Source organism: Doryrhamphus excisus, linkage group LG18 (assembly GCF_037039965.1).
Source record: "Doryrhamphus excisus strain RoL-2023G ecotype Guam linkage group LG18, RoL_Dexc_Guam_v1.1, whole genome shotgun sequence".
Taxonomy (NCBI): Eukaryota; Metazoa; Chordata; class Actinopteri; order Syngnathiformes; family Syngnathidae; genus Doryrhamphus; species Doryrhamphus excisus.
The window spans coordinates 1,327,455-1,347,143 of NC_136374.1; the positions used below are offsets into that span (position 1 = coordinate 1,327,455).

A 19,689-nucleotide genomic window follows, 5' to 3' on the forward strand; every position below is an offset into this window, starting at 1 on the left:
TCATTTCTACATTTGCACAAGGAGGCCAACACGTGGCGGGGGCAGGGTGGGGGGCCATCATTTGCTCCTTCTACACCCAGCCAGCAGACACGCTTAACTACACCCCTCCTGTTTGACCCTCGGCCCCCACCATAGTTTGGTTGAAGCACGGTAATTCTGTAGCCACAAGCTGGAACAAATATTGATGGGAAATGGAGAAAGAAAAGAGTATTTAGATTGGTAAAGTTAGCTTCAAAGCCCTGGCAGGTGGCTCTGGTAGCAAGACCAAAGTTATTTAGATACTTATTTATGTGTATCTATCATATATGATATGACTGGAGCAGTGCAGGTATTGTTTTTATTACTACTAACCAGTGCTTATTTATTGCTGTAAAAGAAAAATAGCAATAAAAAATATGCTTGCTGACTGTATTGTTTAAAATAATGGCCCATAGTTCCCAAATTGATATCCTTATACATCAAATTGGATGGAATTATCGTTGTAGTTGTACATCAAATCGTTTACCACAAAGATATTCCCCCTACTTATTATAGATAAAAACTTAATTCTATCTGCGATTAAATGCAATAAATTCTGAGTTAACAAAGTTAACATTAAGTTAACATTGACAAAAAATGGTATTAATCGTGATCAAATATTTTAATCGATTGACAGCCCTAATACTTAACATAAGAACAAGTATTATATTTAAATAATGAATAAAAACTAAATAAAAAGTAAGTAATACTATCATTTGAATAATAGTCCCAGCAGTCCCAAAAGGGATGTACTGTGTAATAGAGGTATTGATTGACTAATAGTGTACGTGTAGAGTGGTGAATGTGATAGAGGTATTGATTACTATTATTATACTACTACTAGGTATTGACTATTAGTATGTGTATGTATTCTTGTGTTTGTGGTGTGCAAGGGCACGATGTCACACAGAGAAACTCCCTATATTTTGTGGCCGTGTTATTTTTCTTGCCTGTTTTCTTGTATTCTGTCCTTGTCTCCCAGCTCCTGGAAGGTCAGCCAAATCTTTGTGGAGTTGGAGCATGCAGGATGAAGAGATGAAGGATGAAGGATGAAGGTGGACAAGGAAGAGGAAATGTCAGTGGAATAATCCACGCTGCCAATGTCAGGAGTGGTGAAGCGCCGCGTGTCAGCGTGTCAGCGTGTCAGCGTTTCATGGCTCGTTGATGCTGGTTGGTGGGGACTCACCTCTCTTTTGAAGACACGTCCCAAGTCTTCCCGTACAGGCTGTTTCAGGGTGAAGGGTGACGATTAGCGGTGAGTCATCTGAAATAAACAAACACACGCGTGGTTAGCATGACCTCACGACTCCCTCGTCTCGGAAGAAATAGAGCAACATTTGTCTCGGTGAATTCCTTGGAATGTTTTGAGATTATGTTGAGTGTGTACCTGAACACAAGACAGCGTGTGTGTGTGTGTGTGTGTGTGTGTGTGTGTGTGATGCAGGGCGGCTTGGCTCTGAGAATGAGCTTAAGCAAAGTAGCAGATATTCTACCACAGAGGAAGAAAATCGGGATTTCCACACTGAGGATCAGAGTCAGACGTAACAATGCTTGCATATATTACACACACACACACGCGCACACACACAAACACACAGTATCCCTGGAGGAAATGAGAGAGACAAAATAAAAGTCTGAAATTGGTGAACAGACATTTGAGGTTGAGGAGTTTAGAATTCTTCAACTCCCTGGCCGTCGCTGACTGACAGCTTGTTAGTGACAAGGTGTCGTAAACGCTCACTTCCTGCTCCTCTTGGGGCAGGAAGTGAAGTATTCAACCTCTGACCTCCAATTAGTCATTAGAGATCATGTTGAAGAAAGCCCAGGCTGATGGAGAACACTCCCGCAGGCTTGTTACAGGATTGTCTCTTAGACGTTTATGGGCATTATGGCCTCATGTGGATCCCAAACATCATTGGCGTTGAAGAACATCTACTCTGGAACGTGCACAAAAACCGAAGAGATGAAGCACAAAGAACACAACGTGCATGTGACATTTGCATTCCCCACCATGGCCCAAAAAAAACTGACCATTACAACACAAATGATATCTTCAAGGAACTAATGACTAAGGCACATCCATTTAGAGTAGTTACTGAGGAACTAACGACTACAAAATATTCATGTAGAGTAGTAACTGGGGAACAAATGACTAAGGCATATCCATTTAGAGTAGTTACTGATGAACTAATGACTAAGGCACATCCATTTAGAGTAGTTACTGATGAACTAATGACTAAGGCACATCCATTTAGAGTAGTTACTGAGGAACTAACGACTACAAAATATTCATGTAGAGTAGTAACTGGGGAACAAATGACTAAGGCATATCTATTTAGAGTAGTTACTGATGAACTAATGACTAAGGCACATCCATTTAGAGTAGTTACTGAGGAACTAACGACTACAAAATATTCATGTAGAGTAGTAACTGGGGAACAAATGACTAAGGCATATCTATTTAGAGTAGTTACTGATGAACTAATGACTAAGGCACATCCATTTAGAGTAGTTACTGAGGAACTAACGACTACAAAATATTCATGTAGAGTAGTAACTGGGGAACAAACGACTAAGGCATATCCATTTAGAGTAGTTACTGATGAACTAATGGCTAAGGCATATCCATTTAGAGTAGTTACTGATGAACTAATGACTAAGGCACGTCCATTTAGAGTAGTTACTGACAAACGACTAAGGCTAGGAATCGAACGACCACCCTCGGCCATCTCTGTATGGAGTTTGCATGTTCTCCCCACGCATGCATGGGTTTTCTACTCCAGTTTCCTCCCCCATTACCCCACCCTCCATAGGTATGAATGTGAGTGTGAATGGTTGTTTGTCTATATGTGCCCTGTGATTGGCTGGCCACCAGCCGGGATAGGCTCCAGCACCCCCGTGACCCTGGTGAGGATAAGCGGTAGAAAATGAATGATCAATGATGGTCATTTTGTGTATCTTATAGTAAAGTGTTACCAAGGAGGTTATGTTTGTGTTAAAAATAAACCAAAAACAAATGTAATAAGCGTAAAGAAGATGCTTCATATGAAACCACATCAATGAAAGAAGGTTTTACAAAACTCCTGCATTTTCTTTTCACTGTGACGTTGGAAGGGATTAATTCTCCTCTAGGTGGCGCTGTCCACTAGATGATTCCAACCGTCATGGCCGAGCCTCTAACCTTCCACTCTTCATACCAACTCTTTCCACATGTAGCAGATAAACAAACGCTTTCATTTCCTCCAACCAGTCAGGGGAAACCCTGCTTGCTTGCGCGTGCGCATCGGGTCACTGTGAATTCATACACATTTTATGACCGGAAAGCTTTCCCTGGCCAGCCTTGTTATGAAAGAGCACAAATCCAACTTATTGGGAGAGGTCATCTCGGCAGCTTTGGATATGAAAACATGAAAGGGAGGAGGAGGAGAAGGAGGAGGAGCAGGGGGAGGAGGAAGAGGAGGAGCACTCCTGACTGGCTTGACTTGATGTTTGACCTTAGGAGAAGGAGAACTAATCCTTGAATATAATAGACAGTAAGATACGGAAAATGAGTGCACGGCTATCTGCGTTTCCCCGGAGACCATCAGCATCAGCACCCAACTGATTAAAGCATACACTTTGGACGGATGCATCCAGCACTGACAATACTCAATCTTCACCTGCAACTTCATAAACATGTTGGGGTCTTTTCTCACCCTAGTTATGGATCATAACACCATCATAAAACCATTACAAAAAATACCAATCACAATAAAATAGCATTCAAAGTGTGTATAATATAAAGACAATGATACCAATATGGATCATAACTATATACATATTAATTTATAAATAATATTTTTAAATATTATTATTAATGATGACCATAATAATAAAATAAGCTGTGGACAAATAAAAATACTAAAAATAAATGACAGTTACGTTAGAATCTTTTAGTGCAAGTTTATACACACGTTTTATGTCATGTTGTCACCGTGGTTATGGGGGGAAATAGTATTCATAATAAAATAAAATAGCATTATAATGACAAACATATGCGTTCAAATAAAATAATAAAAATGATCAGTCATATACAATACAAGTATTATAGAATAGTAATTGTGACAAAATAATAAAATAGGCTATTAAAACAATAATAAAAACAATCAGATTTAATCTTTTATATGGTGCATCTTAATTGTTCATATGGTTATGGATTGAAATATTAATAACATGAATTATACAAATAATCAGAAGTCTAATACATACATTATGATAAAAATGATATGCATCAAATAATAAATGTATCTTAGTAATATATTACTAAGATACATTTATTATATATATACATATATCAATATAATGACTGTACGATAATTGTGATAGTGTAATATAAAGTAATGTAATGAGATTGTAAAGGATAATATGAATTTGAAGATAGTTATTGATTGCTGAATGTATGAGGATCATTCCTTACATGATCCTTACATGGTAAGGAAGGTAAGGAATGATGCTTCCATCGTTCTTGATCCAATGATCTTTACGTGGTAAGGAATGATCCTTACATGGTAAGGAATGATCCTTCTGATCCTGGTCCACGGGAGGAAAGATCACCACTTTCCAAGGAGACAGACAAACACCAGACAAAGAAAGGGTGGTAAAAAAATGAAGTAGTTCACAAGTGAGAAAATGACGAAAGGCTATGATGATTTTAGCGGCTGCTACTGAAAGATGTTGTGGGCAAGCGGCGTGGAAGCGGGCCGTGGGGCCGTGGAACCGTGGAAGCGGGCCGCGTCTGTTGAAGTCTTATCCCGCCGAATCCGACATGAAAGAAATCATATTCGCGATGGCACAACAAAAGAACCGGAACCTGTGATGGCTGCTGCAGATAACCCCCAAATAAGGGGGGTAGAAAGAAGGGAAAGAAGCAGCCAATAAAAAGACTTTGCACATGCAGAGCGTTAAATGTGCAAGTGAAAAGCTGCTCGCATCTATCTGTGTGTCTATCTATCAATCATCGTCCCGGATCTGCGGCAGCCGACGATGCATTCCCTGCATTAGATGTATTTGTTGTGCCAATTTGAAAAGGCGGCGATAATCTGGGAGAGAGCGATAAGGAATACCATTTATTCCGCGCCACTTGGGAGCCTATTTCCCGGCCCGATCAGCCCCCATTCTCCGCGACACCTCCAGCAGCTCGCTGATAACGATTAGGCCATTTATTATCTTCACAAAGAACAAAGATTAGCCTGCACCGATGAAAAATTACCCCGGGATGGCTTATAATCAGTGGGACCCGAGGATCCTCACCGCTTTGGATTGCTTATTTAGCTGCGTTCCGCTTTATTAACCAGAGCGGCACGTGCGCGGCAAATAATAATAATAATAATAATAATATTAACAATAATAATAATATAATAATAGTGATAATAATAATAATAATAATAATAATAATAATATAAAGGCTGCCGGTATGCAGGCATTACAAAGCTATACTGGAAAAGAAAAGCTATGTAATGGTAAGAGTTTGTGGTGAAAGAACCAATTCCTCATGAATTGGTCATCATCGCTATTTTCACAAACATCAATGTTTGATATCTTGACCAAAAAAGTTCATATTCATCATTTGCCAGTGAACTATGGCCTTCTATTGTACTTCCTGAGCAAGTAGAAGAAAAATGCTGGGATGGAGGGTATGGGTGGCTCCAAATGGACCTGCTAAAACTGCCAACTGTGCCTCCAGCTGGTCTCTTCAACCAGCAGAACACTCAGGACACAAGGAGCCATTGGCGTTGCATTCAAAGACACCATGGCATTTTCAGTGTTTCTGGAAAGCCCTTCTCGTCATCAGTGATTTTTAAAAACTGTCAGTGAAGCGGTTCACGGCTCCTCAGAACGGACATCACCACAGCCAAAATCCTTGCCCTCTTTCTTTTTAATCCGCTATGCAGGATCATTTGCTTCAGAATTATTGTTGCACAAAATCCTAGAAATTGTCCCAAACTTAGGGCCAGGAGCAGAAGAATCCTGACTTCTGTAAACACCCGCATTATGCCCTGACAGGTGGCATTGTACTGGAGGGTAAACTCAAGTTGCATCGACGCGCGTGAGACGTGCGTGTGTGTCGGCTGCTGTGACTTCCCAGACGGATTCCAATGGAGGCGATGGGAAAGCATATGAGGCACGGCTACGGCCGCGTGACGTTCCACGTCTGGTGTGAATTTGGGCCAAACTGAGCGGTTTTAGTGAGCGGTGAGAAGACCAACTTCCTGTCTGTCTTTCTACTGATTTCAACCACCCATACACGCACAATAAAGAGCTTGTTGTGCTGTCGGCCATGTCTGTGAAGGCGCCGAGCTGCAGTTGGGTGACAAAGAGGAAGTATGGTTCCGAGGAGGCCCAGAGACGTGTTTGTTTTGGAACTGCAGTGCTGCTGCCGGGTTCGGGTTGAAATAAAGTTATAAAAGAGAGGTTGACTGGAGACTGCAAGGATGCTTGCCTCCGTCTGCCATCATAACAGAATGCAGGGGGCTTGCATGTGTTAGTTATGCTATAAAATGTTAGCTCTAATAATGAAATAAATACGGCAGTTGGCAGCCCTACTGATAATACAACAATTGTGTTTTTGTAAAAAATGATCCCATTGCTAAGAAGGACTGACATTTTTTAAATGATAGGCCAAAGCCACTTCCGTTTCTTTGCATAATAACAAGATTGTCACTGTGTTGAGATCTCTCTGTCTCTCCTTGGATCGTGTGAGGGGGGTAAAAAACCCACAGGGGATTGAATTAATGTCAAGGCCTAAAATGGATGTTTGTGGCTGATAAGGTTTTATCGCCAGCATCAAAAGGGCCCCACACAGCAAGCAAGCGTGCGTTGGCATTATCATGCTGATGAGCTGTAATGCTGCGTGCCACTCCTTCTAGTCCAGTCGCCATTTCCCCGACTGTCTTATTTTCTAAGAAGTCTCTGGGCATATGGAACGGCATTCATATTGGACATGGAGAACTGGAAGCCAAGTGGACAGCCTTTCATTTCATTTTCATTCCTCTTTGCTTTGCTTCCATCCCCGGGAGTGTGACAGTGAGCTGCACCTCCAGGCAAACATTGTGCAGTAATGTGCATTTCGAAATTGCACAACTTGTGCATAAAACACTAGCCGCAATCAGGTAAGTGGAGCGTACAAATGACCTAGAACTTTTATACTCAAAGTGGCACCAGTGCTACATGGTGGTGATATCGTTCAGTGAGAAGACTATACAGGACTACTGAACAAAGATTCACTGAGCTCCAACAAATAAGGCCTATCATGTGGCTGACACTTATGATACACCTAAATTCACAGGTACTCACCCACAGATGGAAGAGGAGTCAGCCTTTACCCTGGTGGCCAGGCTGCCTCCATCTTGGTCCGGCCGTGCTTCCGTTGCTCCCGAGGATGCTGGGTTCTCCCATCTATAGCGGTCCGAGAGTTGCCGCATCTGCATCATCCATACCGCCGGCCTGTTGTAAACCCAGAAACCACTTTGGGTCACACGCTAACTTGTATTCACCTCCCTGCGCGTTGTGAGGGCGCGGATCATAAAGTTGCCGCAGACGCACAGCACACGAAATTGAGGGTTTTCCACAAGTAACAAAATGTGTAATAAAAAAATATCAGCGACTAAGGGAATGATGAATCGCAAATTGCCCCCCCCCACCCCATGCAAAACTCAGTCTCAAAGGTTTGTTATGCTCACCTTTATTAAAGCTTATTGTATTGTGTAGGCCACAATTCTCCAAATTAAACAAAAATAGTCGCATTGGTTTGTGCTAGCTTTGTGCCTGCTGTCTCTTGTGTTACGTCCAGCGATTACATCATCAGCACCCCCACCCCCAAGCTCTGACTGACAGCAAAATACTTTCTTTCCCGCTGTTTGTGCAGTAAAAATACAAGAAGCAAAAAGCTTGGATAAAAGCAGTATAGAAGACAAAAAAGCACCAAGTGTGTGAACAACAACACAGCTTGATTAGTGGGAATGCTGCCACTGGTCAATCCATCCATCCATCCATCCGCAAAACATACATGCTACGTTAATTGGCCACTCCAAATTGTCCATAGGTATGAATGTGAGTGGGAATGGTTGTTTGTCTATATGTGCCCTGTGATTGGCTGGCCACCAGTCCAGGGTGTACCCCGCCTCTGGCCCAAAGACAGCTGGGATAGGCTCCAGCGTATCCAATCTGATCTAACGGAATAAGATCCCACTGATGCTGGCCTACATGCCTAACAATGGCAGTAAACCAATGGAGCTTGCATGTCCTTCCAGAGTTCATCTGCTGGGCAAAGCTCTTTTCTCCTTGTCTCTATATTCCTGTTGTCTCCCACTTATGGACTTTTTAAAAAGTTCAAGTCCCGAATGGTTTTTTCCTCCCGCCCTCTGATACAATGACGTCAGCAAACGGCGTCAAGCAGGCGGCAGTGGAAGTCCAGAGGCTGCACGCGCTCCCACTCCAATTATTGCCTGTCAATCACACCCAAGTAGGGAGGAGGACCCCCCCCCACACACACACGATGCAAAGTGCCATTTGATACACATTGGCTGAGAATGTGAAATATATGAGTTAGTTGTACTTTAAATGGCTGATAAATACATGCCCACTAAGACATACATCAAACCGGGCCAAAGTGCATTTCAATGAAGATTACATCTTCCAAAAAAATACCTTTTGCGTCCAGTCCAAATGCCCCGCCCCCGGCAGAGTAGCAGAGCCTCTCATTGGCTGAGACGAAGACCAGAGGTGACTCCGCCCACCGCTTTGACAATCGCGGTGGCTCGCTGTCAGCCCGCCACAATTACGTGTTGCTTCAAGTCCCGGAGGACGGAGTCTTTTCTCGACAAACATCCGGACAGAAGCAGCACAACCGCACACGGACGAGGAACCTGAAAAACGGAAGAGGATCCAGGACACATGAAGTTTAGTCCGAGTAAGTCGTGTGACTCCCGTGTCATGCACCGTTTTTATTTGTCTAACTTTGACATTTGCATGTGTTTCCTGCAGCTTTCCAAGTGGGCTCCGTGTGCAAGAGAATTTCATGTGGATGATAGTCGTCCCCTGCGAATGGCCATCTCTCGAAGGAGAAGGGTGTAAGAAAAAAAGAGAAAAAAGAGAGAAATTATCCGGCATCTCGCGTGTTGTCTGTGTTCGGATATAAAGATAAAGATAAAAAAAGAAATCAAATAGGATACAAGAGAGAGATGGATGTGGCGGCTGATCAGCCCCGCTGGATGCACCCCCACGCCGTGCTAAACGGACAGCACCCGGACTCGCACCATGCCAGCCTGGGCCACAACTACATGGAGCCCTCTGCACAGCTGCTGCCCCCGGACGAGGTGGACGTCTTCTTTAACCACCTGGACTCTCAGGGAAACCCGTACTACCACAACCCCGCCAGGGCCAGGGTGTCCTACAGCCAGGCTCACGGTAGGAAAAAAACAATGAGACTTTCATCGCCATGCAGCGCATAATGACCGCCATGAAATGAAATGTAGTATGTAGCCATTCACTTCAGTGAGGCATCAAACTTCAAGGGCCTGTTGTTCCCTCCACAGCTCGCCTGACGGGGCCTCAGGTGTGCCGGCCTCATCTCATCCACAGCCCGGGCATCCCGTGGCTGGAGGGCGGCAAGGCGGCTCTGTCCGCCCACCACCACCACCACCACAACGCGTGGGCGGTGAGCCCCTTCAGCAAGCCCGGTCTCCACCACCCGGGCTCCGCGTCCCCCGGAGGCCTGTCGGCGGTCTACCCGTGCGGCGGCACCTCAAACGCGGCCTCCGCGCCTTCCCTTACGCCGCCGTCCCACTCGAGCCCGCACCTGTACACCTTCCCCCCGACGCCGCCGAAGGACGTCTCGCCGGACCCGGGGGCCGCCTCGCCGAGAATGGACGAGAAGGAATCTATTAAATATCACGTTTCGCTGTCCGAGGGGATGAAGATGGAGGGTTCGAGTCCGATGAGAAGCAGCCTGGCCTCCGTGGGAGCTCACAGCGCGTCCACCCACCACCCCATACCGACGTACCCCACCTACTCGCTGCCTTCGGCCCACGACTACGGCGGCAGTCTGTTCCACCCGGGCAGCCTGCTCGGGGCTTCCGCCGGCTTCACCCCCAAGAGCAAAGGCAAGACTCGGTCCTGCACGGGTGAGTCCCCGCACGCAAATGCACGCAATTCATTGAACGTCTTTCTGCAGCTTTCATAATTTATGAGGACTATATTAATATTACCGTTAAACAGACGCACATCCCCAAATAAAGCCTTTCATTCTTTGTTACCCTAATTAGCATCAATACTGTAAACGTTATAAACGATGGGATTTAAAAAATTACGCCTAACAGGCCATAAAATCTATTTGAGATCGTCATAATTAAAGAGATTAATTTATGTTGGACTCTAAGTGCTGCCAGGATTTGGCAGTGTGATTTATGAAAATGTGTTAATTATGAAAATAAGAATAATAGTAAAAAAAAAAAGCAGGCGGCTGCATGGTGACACTGTTTCTTTTAAGTGGAATTACTTCTGAGTTGGCTGCAGCTCAACGTCCAAAAATGCATGCAAGATAATAACTTTATTCGAGATCAGGTACGCACAGCCTGAAAACCTAAAAAAAAAAAACAATATATATATATATATATATATATATATATATATATATATATATATATATATATATATATATATATATATATATATATATATATATACACATACATACACACACACACACACACGTGTGTGTATGTATGTATATTTCAGATGAATTATGATGTGACATCATTGTTGCATATTCTGTAAAAATGTATATTTTGTAACTGAGACTGAAGGTGCATTTGTGGCCTGCTGGTAAAAAGTAGGATGATGCCATTCGCTAGTGATGTGACGTGAATGTGTATTCTGGCCGTCAGAGGGCAGAGAGTGCGTGAACTGTGGCGCCACATCCACGCCTCTGTGGAGACGCGACAGCACGGGACACTACCTGTGCAACGCCTGCGGACTGTACCACAAGATGAACGGCCAGAACCGACCACTCATCAAGCCCAAACGCAGACTGGTGAGTCCACTGCACCCTGTGTGTGTGTGTGTGTGTGTGTGAGGGTGGTAAATATAAAGAGTGCACAGTTGGGGGGTAGAACACAATTCCAGGAAAGTTATATTTTCCCAAAGAGTTTCCAGGAATTGTGTGTCGGGCTCACCTCTTGCTCCTCCAGCTCAAGATGTCAGCCGAGCGGGGGCACGGTGCTTGTTGCTGCTATCATTATTGCTGCCTCCCCTGATAACCGTCACTGATAGCGTCCCTCCGACTGATGCCTCGCTGATAAAACGCAGAGGATTTCACACGACAAGCCACTTTCAAAATGTCATCTGTGGTTTTCAGAGAAGATGGCTTTAGTGGGCCTGCTACAACACAGAGCAAACAATTGAAAACAATCATGCTTCAAAGATTCAACTTGTATCCAAAAGGCTTGAAATAAGTGGTATGATGCAACGGCCAAACTAACAAAGTGGACTGTAGCAACATACTACCTACAAAAATACCTAAACCTACAAAAATACTAAAGTGAGAATGACCAATGCAGTGGTAGGGTTTACTTAGCCTTAAGTATATTCCGCCTAAGTCTAGAGGGAGCGTAGGAAAACAAGCCTGCGATTGATGCAGAATCTACGAGCGTTTGACTTCAACACATTTCAGCAATAATAGCGCATGGGGCCATACATCACAGCCGCTTTCCGTATGGCTCGCCACTGACTCTTGTGTTGGGTGGCAGCAGCCTTTCAGTTGTTTCCTATCCGGATATCTGACCGGTCCAGATAAAGCGGCGGGCCCGGCGTCTGTTTCCTCCCGCGACCTCCTAAATAGACTTAGACCTCATTTTTCCAGTGGTCAAGCTCTCTGGTGTCGACGGCGCAGAGACGCACAAAAAGAACAAGCAGAGAAAGGGGATTAGTAAAGTTGTGGAAACACTATGAGGGCTTCTGTGGAACACATGGCATGCATATATTCCTGTTTCAAATTCATGTGCTTTTGTGGAGTTTAGTAAAAAAAAATAAAATTAAAAAAAAGCATGAATGCAAAAATTCTAGTAAAAGATCCTTTATATGACAGGTGTCAAACGCACATCTTGGGGACCAGACTTGGCCCGCTGCCTGGAAATACAGTATATATAAGCAGAATGTTATTCAATTATTTGAGTAATAATTTTTTATACATATACACTTTTTACTACTATTTATATTTAAAAATACTTTTCAAAAATCCTTGCATGCAATTTGAGTTTCAGATGTTTTTGTTGTCAAACGCCGTTGAAATGAAATGATTGTATACACAATAGCTTGACTTCTTTCACCGTAAGTTTGTTAGTAAAACAATACAAAATGAAAAGGATAAGGATCAAATGGGGGGATTAGGTATGGGGTTTCACAAGCGGCCCTCTGAGGGTAACCGTAACATCAAACCTGGCCCACGGTGAAAATGCCCCTGCTCTTCTGCAAAAAAAATGCTAGTAAAAGATCCAGGAATCCTTGGCTGTTTTAAGGCATCTGGGGCAGAAACGCTGGTCTTCTGTACATGCCAGGAGGGGCACTCGGCTCGCTAGGCATCTGCTTCAAAAACACTCTGGTCTCCCCCAAGTTTTGAAGTGAACACGCGGGCTGGTGTACGCTTTCATACAGCAGATACTCACTTCCTGCGTATGCCCGAACGTCGCCATTAAGATTCATACTGTACATTCATTCACGCCGTGGACAGGAAGGGGAACAGAAACAGACACACATTAAAGTTGAACCATTTTCCCTTGGTCCTGGCCTGTCAGTCCTTGACCAAGTTTGATCGACATCTATCAGGCGGTTGTGGCACGGTCCTGCTAATGACGTGTGATGAAATGATAGCATGCTAGGTGGTGCTCAGCAAGCATTTCAAATGTCACAGGAACAATGGCTGCATATGTTCAAACATGTTAAAAAGGAGTCTCTTCCTTTGGTCAAGTTGCATGAAGCAACAAATAACCTGCTACCAAAATATGGAACAATTATTCTCAACATGAGGGGAGAAATATTATATTTGGAAAAAATTGGACTTAAAACATGTACATATGTATATGTGCAAACAACCCATAAAACCTCAAATCTGAATGAACTTGAAATAAAGACCATACTGAATTGGTTCATTCATTCCATGGTCATTTTAGGTGGGTATTTTGCACGGTGATATTTTGAGAGTTTGACATGAGTGCTGATAAATAGATGAATAGATTCCAGTCTGTACTAGGGCCGGGTGATGTATGGATATTTCTGTTAAGCAGGATATGAAAACCAAGCATATGGTTATAGACTGGATTGGATGCGGAGGTCTCATGTTTCGAGTGCAAGCTAGTTACATCAGCTCCGTATCTTCTGTGGTGTTTTTAGTGTTTTTTTTTATTTATGACCTTATTGTTTTGGTGCCATTAGGACCCCCTTAAGCAAGTGTGCAGCTATGGATGTTCATCTTGTTATGTAGCTTGCCTCTTGCACCATTGTTTACCCTCGGGAGCAGCTGTTAGCTTTGAGCACCCCTTCGCTGCGCCGGGCGATGGGGGATCCCGAGGAGATACGGAGAAGGAGAGGCTGCACAGCGGGAGTGAAGAGAGAAAAAGATGGTGTAAAGGTTGCTGTATAAAGAACGTGAGATGAAGCGCGAACGGCACTAACCCGGCTGATTGCACTGAAGATTGAATTATATTTGACTTCTTCTATATTTATTTAAATATACTTATCTCCTTCAGCTCCTTTTCTGTAAGCTTGTTTACATTTTAATAAAACTTTGCACGCATACTTGGCTTTGACTTTTGTCTAAATTCAGTTTGCCCACTCACACAGACAGAAACGCAATCTTCAAGACAAGATGCGCTTAATGCACAAAATAATCACCAAAGGTACTTATTTGTTTATACCATGCACAACTTCATGCTGGGTCTCCTTTCTGCCCTGTGAGGCATTCAGGCACACTTGTAATTGCGTTAGGCACTAATTGTTTAGAGTTTTTATTGACGTACCTCCATGACCGTTTGTGTAGTCCTGCGCTTCCCCCACGTTGGCAACCTAGGCAGTTGTCAATGGTGTTTACTGTGGCTCATCCTGCAAGCCACAATAAATATTCTCTTAGTAAAAAAACAAAGCAAAGTGCAAATAAATGCATTCAAGTTTCCCAAGAAGGTCAGAAATGATGAAACATAAATCCTGACAAAACATTCATAATGTTGTGTTATTATTTTCCACAGAGACTTAGAGCCACATAAAAAAAAGAATTGGAGTTTTTGGGAAAAAAAGTCATTTTCCACAAAGCTGCCTTCCGCATTGTTGTTAGCGAGTGAGACGTTAACTGGTCAATCACATCTCCACGTTTGGGGACCGTCCATGGGAGTAATACGTGCAGCAAAATGTGGAAGTGTTTTTGCATGCGTGAGCTCTAATGGACTGATGTCTCTTTGCAGTCGGCAGCCAGACGAGCAGGCACCTGTTGCGCTAACTGTCAGACGACCACCACCACGCTCTGGCGACGCAATGCTAACGGAGACCCAGTGTGCAACGCCTGCGGCCTCTATTACAAACTGCATAATGTAAGTCTCACACTGCTGATGGCCAGGTTGGGTCCGCACAAAGCCGACAGGGTCCAGTAGTCGGGGAGCGAGCAGGGAAGGTTTCACTGATTGTTGAGGCCAAAGAGGCGGGAGAGAGGGGAGTGAGAGTCGTTTGACCCGCGTGCACAGAGCTTGCACTGGAGGCTGCTCTTTGCCTTTGTGCTGTATTGTTTCCATGGTTATCCCCCTGAGAGCCACAATGGTGAGACTGTTATTGAGTGGAACCACAGGGCCGGCATCCATAGGAAGAGCGTTGAGACAGCCACTAGGATGCATTTCTTAAAGTCTGTATAACACAGTTGGGTCGTGTCATTGACTCCTTAGCCCATGAGCTAAATACACAACAACGTTGGTAATTGTGTATTTGAGGGATGGGTGACAGGAACCATACTTCTATAAGCTACTACCAGGCCTCGACTCACTTAAACCCAAAGGGTACCAGGTTTGGGTTCCTAAATGCCAGGCTCCGTGGAGTGTCACGGCATCGCTGCCAAGGACATTCAATTCACAATTGAAGACGAACAAGCCAGGGGGAGGGGCCAATGTAAAGTTAACAACGCTGTCATTTTTAAGTATATGGCTAAGAATCTCGCTGTGCAGAAACGTAAACAGTGGCGGTGCCGTATTTTAACACCAAAACTTCACTTTTGTATTCACAAAGGAATAAAAATAGCGTCGGTAGATTGAATAAAACCTTTTGTGAGAAAGTAAACATCTTCCATCATGCTTTATTTAGTCAAATGAGACTGGAACAACCATTTCATCAAGCAGTAACCATCATTTCTATATTCTAAGCCCCTACTTCTTTCTGCATCTTATACAATGCTGTGGCTAATTTATGATCATGTTGTAATCTTGTGACATTGTTAAACTCATATTGGTACATGTTTGTATCTTTCTTTGGTATAACTTTTGGGTGTTAAATTGCTGTGTGATGGGTTAATGTTTGTAAGATGACGTCGTAAGTGAGGCTGTTTGAGTAATGACCTCCTGCAATTTCCGAAGCGTTGAAGGGCTCGTTATGAGTTTTCTCATAGCTCATGATTGGCTACTAACAAATAAAGACCGCGGTGCACATCACAATATGGTGGACATGCATAGGTGCGGGTTAAACAACGGTGCATCTTATACACCGGACATTATGGTACAAACAATCATTACGTACATACATAGAAACACACTACTTTTTAAAATTTACCAGACACATTAGGTGTATTTGTACCAAAGATCGGTATCGGATCGGTACTACCGATACCAGCCTTAATTTGGATGGGACTGTAGTGCCTATTCAGAAGCTTCATGTGTGTCCATGCTGTGTTGAACCTCATGTCTCCTAACTAACATTCTAACATTCTTTTCAAACAAACACGGGAACCACTGCAAAAGGCTTGGAGAGTCCACTGTTTCAATGATTTCAGTGTAGGCCAACACATGCTGGCGCCACTTTTATTTGTTGAATTTTGTTGTTGTAAGAGCTAACATTAAGAGGAAACTCTTTCTTCTTCTATAGTTTGGTGTATCTCCCAAGGTTCCATCTGCGCCGCATGTACCGGAGGTGTGCCTTTACACCCAGTGACCCCTTCCGTTCTTTATGAAACTATTTCTTTTCAACCCGCCGAAACAGAAATCCCAGCAATGTTCCCATGTGGACAGGGCCTAAGAAAATAATCAGTAGTCCATTAGTCGCAGCCCTGATAGCAACATAATGACTTTTGCAGAGAAAAACTTTTGTCAGCATTTTTAAGGCGGTCACTAACAGAACCTACCCCTGCCCTCACAGGTGAACCGACCCCTGACCATGAAAAAAGAGGGAATACAAACGAGAAACAGGAAAATGTCCAGCAAGACCAAAAAGATGAAGCGGGGCAGCGAGAGCTACGAGGAGTACACCAAAAGTCTTCATGACAAGAACTCTACCTTCAGCTCCTTGGCGGGACACATGTCCATGGGACACTTGCCGCCTTTCAGCCATGCTGGACACATGCTGCCCACGCCCACCCCAATACACCCGTCCTTTGGCCACCACTCCAACATGGTGACAGCCATGGGCTAGACCACACCACTACGCAAAGACTTGAATTGTGGATTTTCTGATTGATTATGCAAACGGTATGGAGCAACTGTAGGTACCTAACTCTGGCTGGTGGACCCTACACACACACACGATGATATCATTGCACCTCACAGTTTTAGTCCACCAGACTTGCCGGCATGACTGCATCCAGGTTTATTTTGCCCTGGCACATTTTCCTTACCTGTGAATATTGTATAGAAGGGGACAAAGTCACCCCCACCGGTCTCCCCAAACCACAATCCAATGAAAATATGCTGGGATTTTTTTCCCCTCACAAAAATGTAAAAAGAAAGAAAACCGCTTTATGATTTGTAATTTGAGACTGTTACTTGTAATTATTGTTATTGAGATAATTTATTTTCCACTGCTTTATCACCGTGATCCTAATCCAAATGCTGCCGTCCCAGTTATGACAATATTATTTAGCAACAAGCGCTTTCTTCTGAGCTGCTCATCCTTTATACTCATACGAAATAAAGAAATCACGTTCACACAATCACGTCCGCTCCTTCTGCCCCACACTAACACTTCACCAGTCCTCGTACGTAAAAGTGTGATTTTCTATGCTAGGGGCATAACACTCAATCCCCCTGGGGGCTAAAACCCAAAACCGACGTTAGAAGGTCCGGGGCTGAACAAGACCAGAGTCTGGATGGAGTGAAAATAACCTCATTGGTGTCCAGCTTGAAATGTCTACTCTCCCCGGGGGCTGCCAATGTGTCCTGACTGCTGATTGGGTGAGCCAGACGTAGGGCTGTGGCTATACGTCTGCGGCTGTTTTGGCGTGGTGGTTGGTTTCAATAAAAGTGATTTATGATCAGCATGCTTTGTTGTAGCTAAAACTTTTATTCGACATTTTGAATGGGCCTGTCCTTGCCATCACCCCAGGTACGGCACCAGTGTTCTTGCAGGTTATCACAACCTCAACACTGGGATCAATTTGCCCAATTTAGTATGCTAATGTTAGCATGCTAGCAATGCTAACATGCTAAGGTTACCATCTAGCATGATAGTGTGTACCTATGAAAATGGCAAAAATGCTATTGTGCTTTTGTTGGCATTGCTAGCATGCTAACATAAGTGTGCTACCACCAAGCATGATAGCGTTAAGTGTCTACTTAATTTCATATTCACGAACACTGCAAGAAAATCTAAAGTGAAGCAGATCATTCCGGTTTTGCCCACTACTAGTGCATAGGTTATATTTCTGAGGGTGTTAATCTGTGTTCAAAGTTCAAAAGTTCTAAATAAATTTGGATAACATTTTCAGGATTTGTCAGAAATTGGATATGAAAGAACTAATTACATTTTGGGGGTGATGCGGATGACTCTCTGGATCCAAGATTTTTTTTTAAAAAAAGGACCATTTTTGACATTTGTGCATTAAAAAAAAAAAATTAAACAGGACAAGTTTGCGACAGCATCTCTGTGTGGAGTTTGCATGTTCTCCCCGTGCATGCGTGGCTTTTCTCCAGGCACTCCACTTTCCTCCCACATTCCAAAAACATGCATGTTAGCTTGATTGGAGAGTGTAAATTGTCCATAGGTATGAATGTGAGTGTGAATGGTTGTTTGTCTATATGTGCCCTGTGATTGGCTGGCCACCAGTCCAGGGTGTACCCCGCCTCTCGCCCAAAGACAGCTGGGATAGGCTCCAGCATACCCGCAACCCTTGTGATGATATGCGGCATAGAAAGGGGCTGCATGTTTCCAACAGGCTCTAAAAGATATCACTGACTGATCCAAAACCAGGCCACACAGCGAGGAGACCGAGGTCTGCACTGCAGTGCTTCTGTCATTATTCAAAGTTGACGTCGGCATGTGAAAAATGGGTCCGCTGTACTGTCAAAAACAGCATCATAACCGCCGTCTAGTTACACAGTATTCAAATGTTCAGTGCAAAGTAAGCTTCAAAATAAAGCCTGGCAGTATTAGCCTGGATTATTCCATCAACAACGAACAAATTAAGCCATTTCATTGATTTTCACATTTACTGCTGTTGCAGTCTAGACATGCAACAACATGACTCCACCAGGCAGAATAAAATATGGCATGAAAAATGAGAATCTAAAAATGCAAGTGGAAGTACAACATACAACATGGACAAGCCTATTTCAGACGTCACTTCCACGAGGACTTCAGCTGTTCTCTGGATAGCATTATCATGGTGGGCTTTTTATTCCACATAATCTTAGGTTGCTCAGTCAATTCCTAATGATTAATGATGATTATCATTAAATAAATACAATGAAATTATGTAACGGCAGTAAGAAGAGAAGAAAGTGTATAAAAATAATCCAAGCACAAACAAAACAAGATTATTGTAAATCTGTGCTGTCCACACTTACTGTGTATTCATGTTGTTTACCAAAACCATTAGTATTTGTGTAATTAGGTTTGAATGTATGGTATGGTTTGTTGATTTTATTTACCAAGGAATTTTGTAGTCCTTGCAAACATGGAAAGTGAAATTTGAACTCGGGGGCACGGAGAAAGAAAAATACAATAAACAAGATAGAAAAAGAGAATAAAGCAAACCATAATTATACATGAAAAAAATAAACATAACATTTGCAACTGCACAAAGTCACACTGGAGCTTGTTCAAAAAAAATATATGACTAAGCTGCAGAGTCTTAGAATTAATTTTTATTGTAACACTTTTTTGCTCTTTTTTCCCCACATTTTTCTTTTCTTGTTTAATTGTATTTTGAGAATATGCTGCAGTGTACTTAAAAAAAAAAAAAAAAAAATGAGCTGGAGGCCATACATGTCCCTTGGGCCACACTTTAGACACCCCCGACATAAACAGCCAAGTTTTACTGAACCAGCGCTGTAATGTCGTGATATGACACGGGTCAACCTCAGTGCAGCACGCCATCCCTTCTCAGTGTGTCCCTGACATTTGACCCTGGAAGCACTTACTCCATCTTTCTTCTGGGCCCACCTCCACTGCCCTTGGAAT

At 43.3% G+C, this 19,689-nt stretch overlaps 1 protein-coding gene and 1 long non-coding RNA gene across 2 annotated transcripts; one reads left to right on the plus strand and one right to left on the minus strand.

Annotated features, from left to right (window-relative positions):
• Positions 1-1,166: 1,166 nt before the first annotated feature.
• Positions 1,167-10,185, minus strand: LOC144902035 (uncharacterized). Its single transcript, XR_013630269.1, has 3 exons — positions 8,704-10,185; positions 7,351-7,500; positions 1,167-1,282 (listed from the first exon to the last, which is right to left on the minus strand). It is a non-coding gene; the product is annotated as an uncharacterized LOC144902035 (long non-coding RNA).
• Positions 8,822-17,550, plus strand: gata2b (GATA binding protein 2b). The gene is made up of 6 exons (XM_058055401.2): positions 8,822-8,965; positions 9,040-9,462; positions 9,591-10,178; positions 10,941-11,086; positions 14,505-14,630; positions 16,432-17,550. Exons 2-6 carry the CDS (start codon positions 9,237-9,239, stop codon positions 16,702-16,704), a joined length of 1,359 nt encoding a protein of 452 aa, XP_057911384.2. The 5' UTR covers positions 8,822-8,965; positions 9,040-9,236; the 3' UTR covers positions 16,705-17,550.
• The last annotated feature ends 2,139 nt before the right edge of the window (positions 17,551-19,689 follow it).

Coding starts and splice junctions, on each gene's coding strand:
- gata2b (XM_058055401.2), top strand. CDS start 9,237: ATGGATGTGGCGGCTGATCAGCCCCGCTGGATGCACCCCCACGCCGTG. Junction 10,179..10,940: donor CAAGACTCGGTCCTGCACGG/GTGAGTCCCCGC, acceptor TCTGGCCGTCAG/AGGGCAGAGAGTGCGTGAAC. Junction 14,631..16,431: donor TCTATTACAAACTGCATAAT/GTAAGTCTCACA, acceptor CTGCCCTCACAG/GTGAACCGACCCCTGACCAT.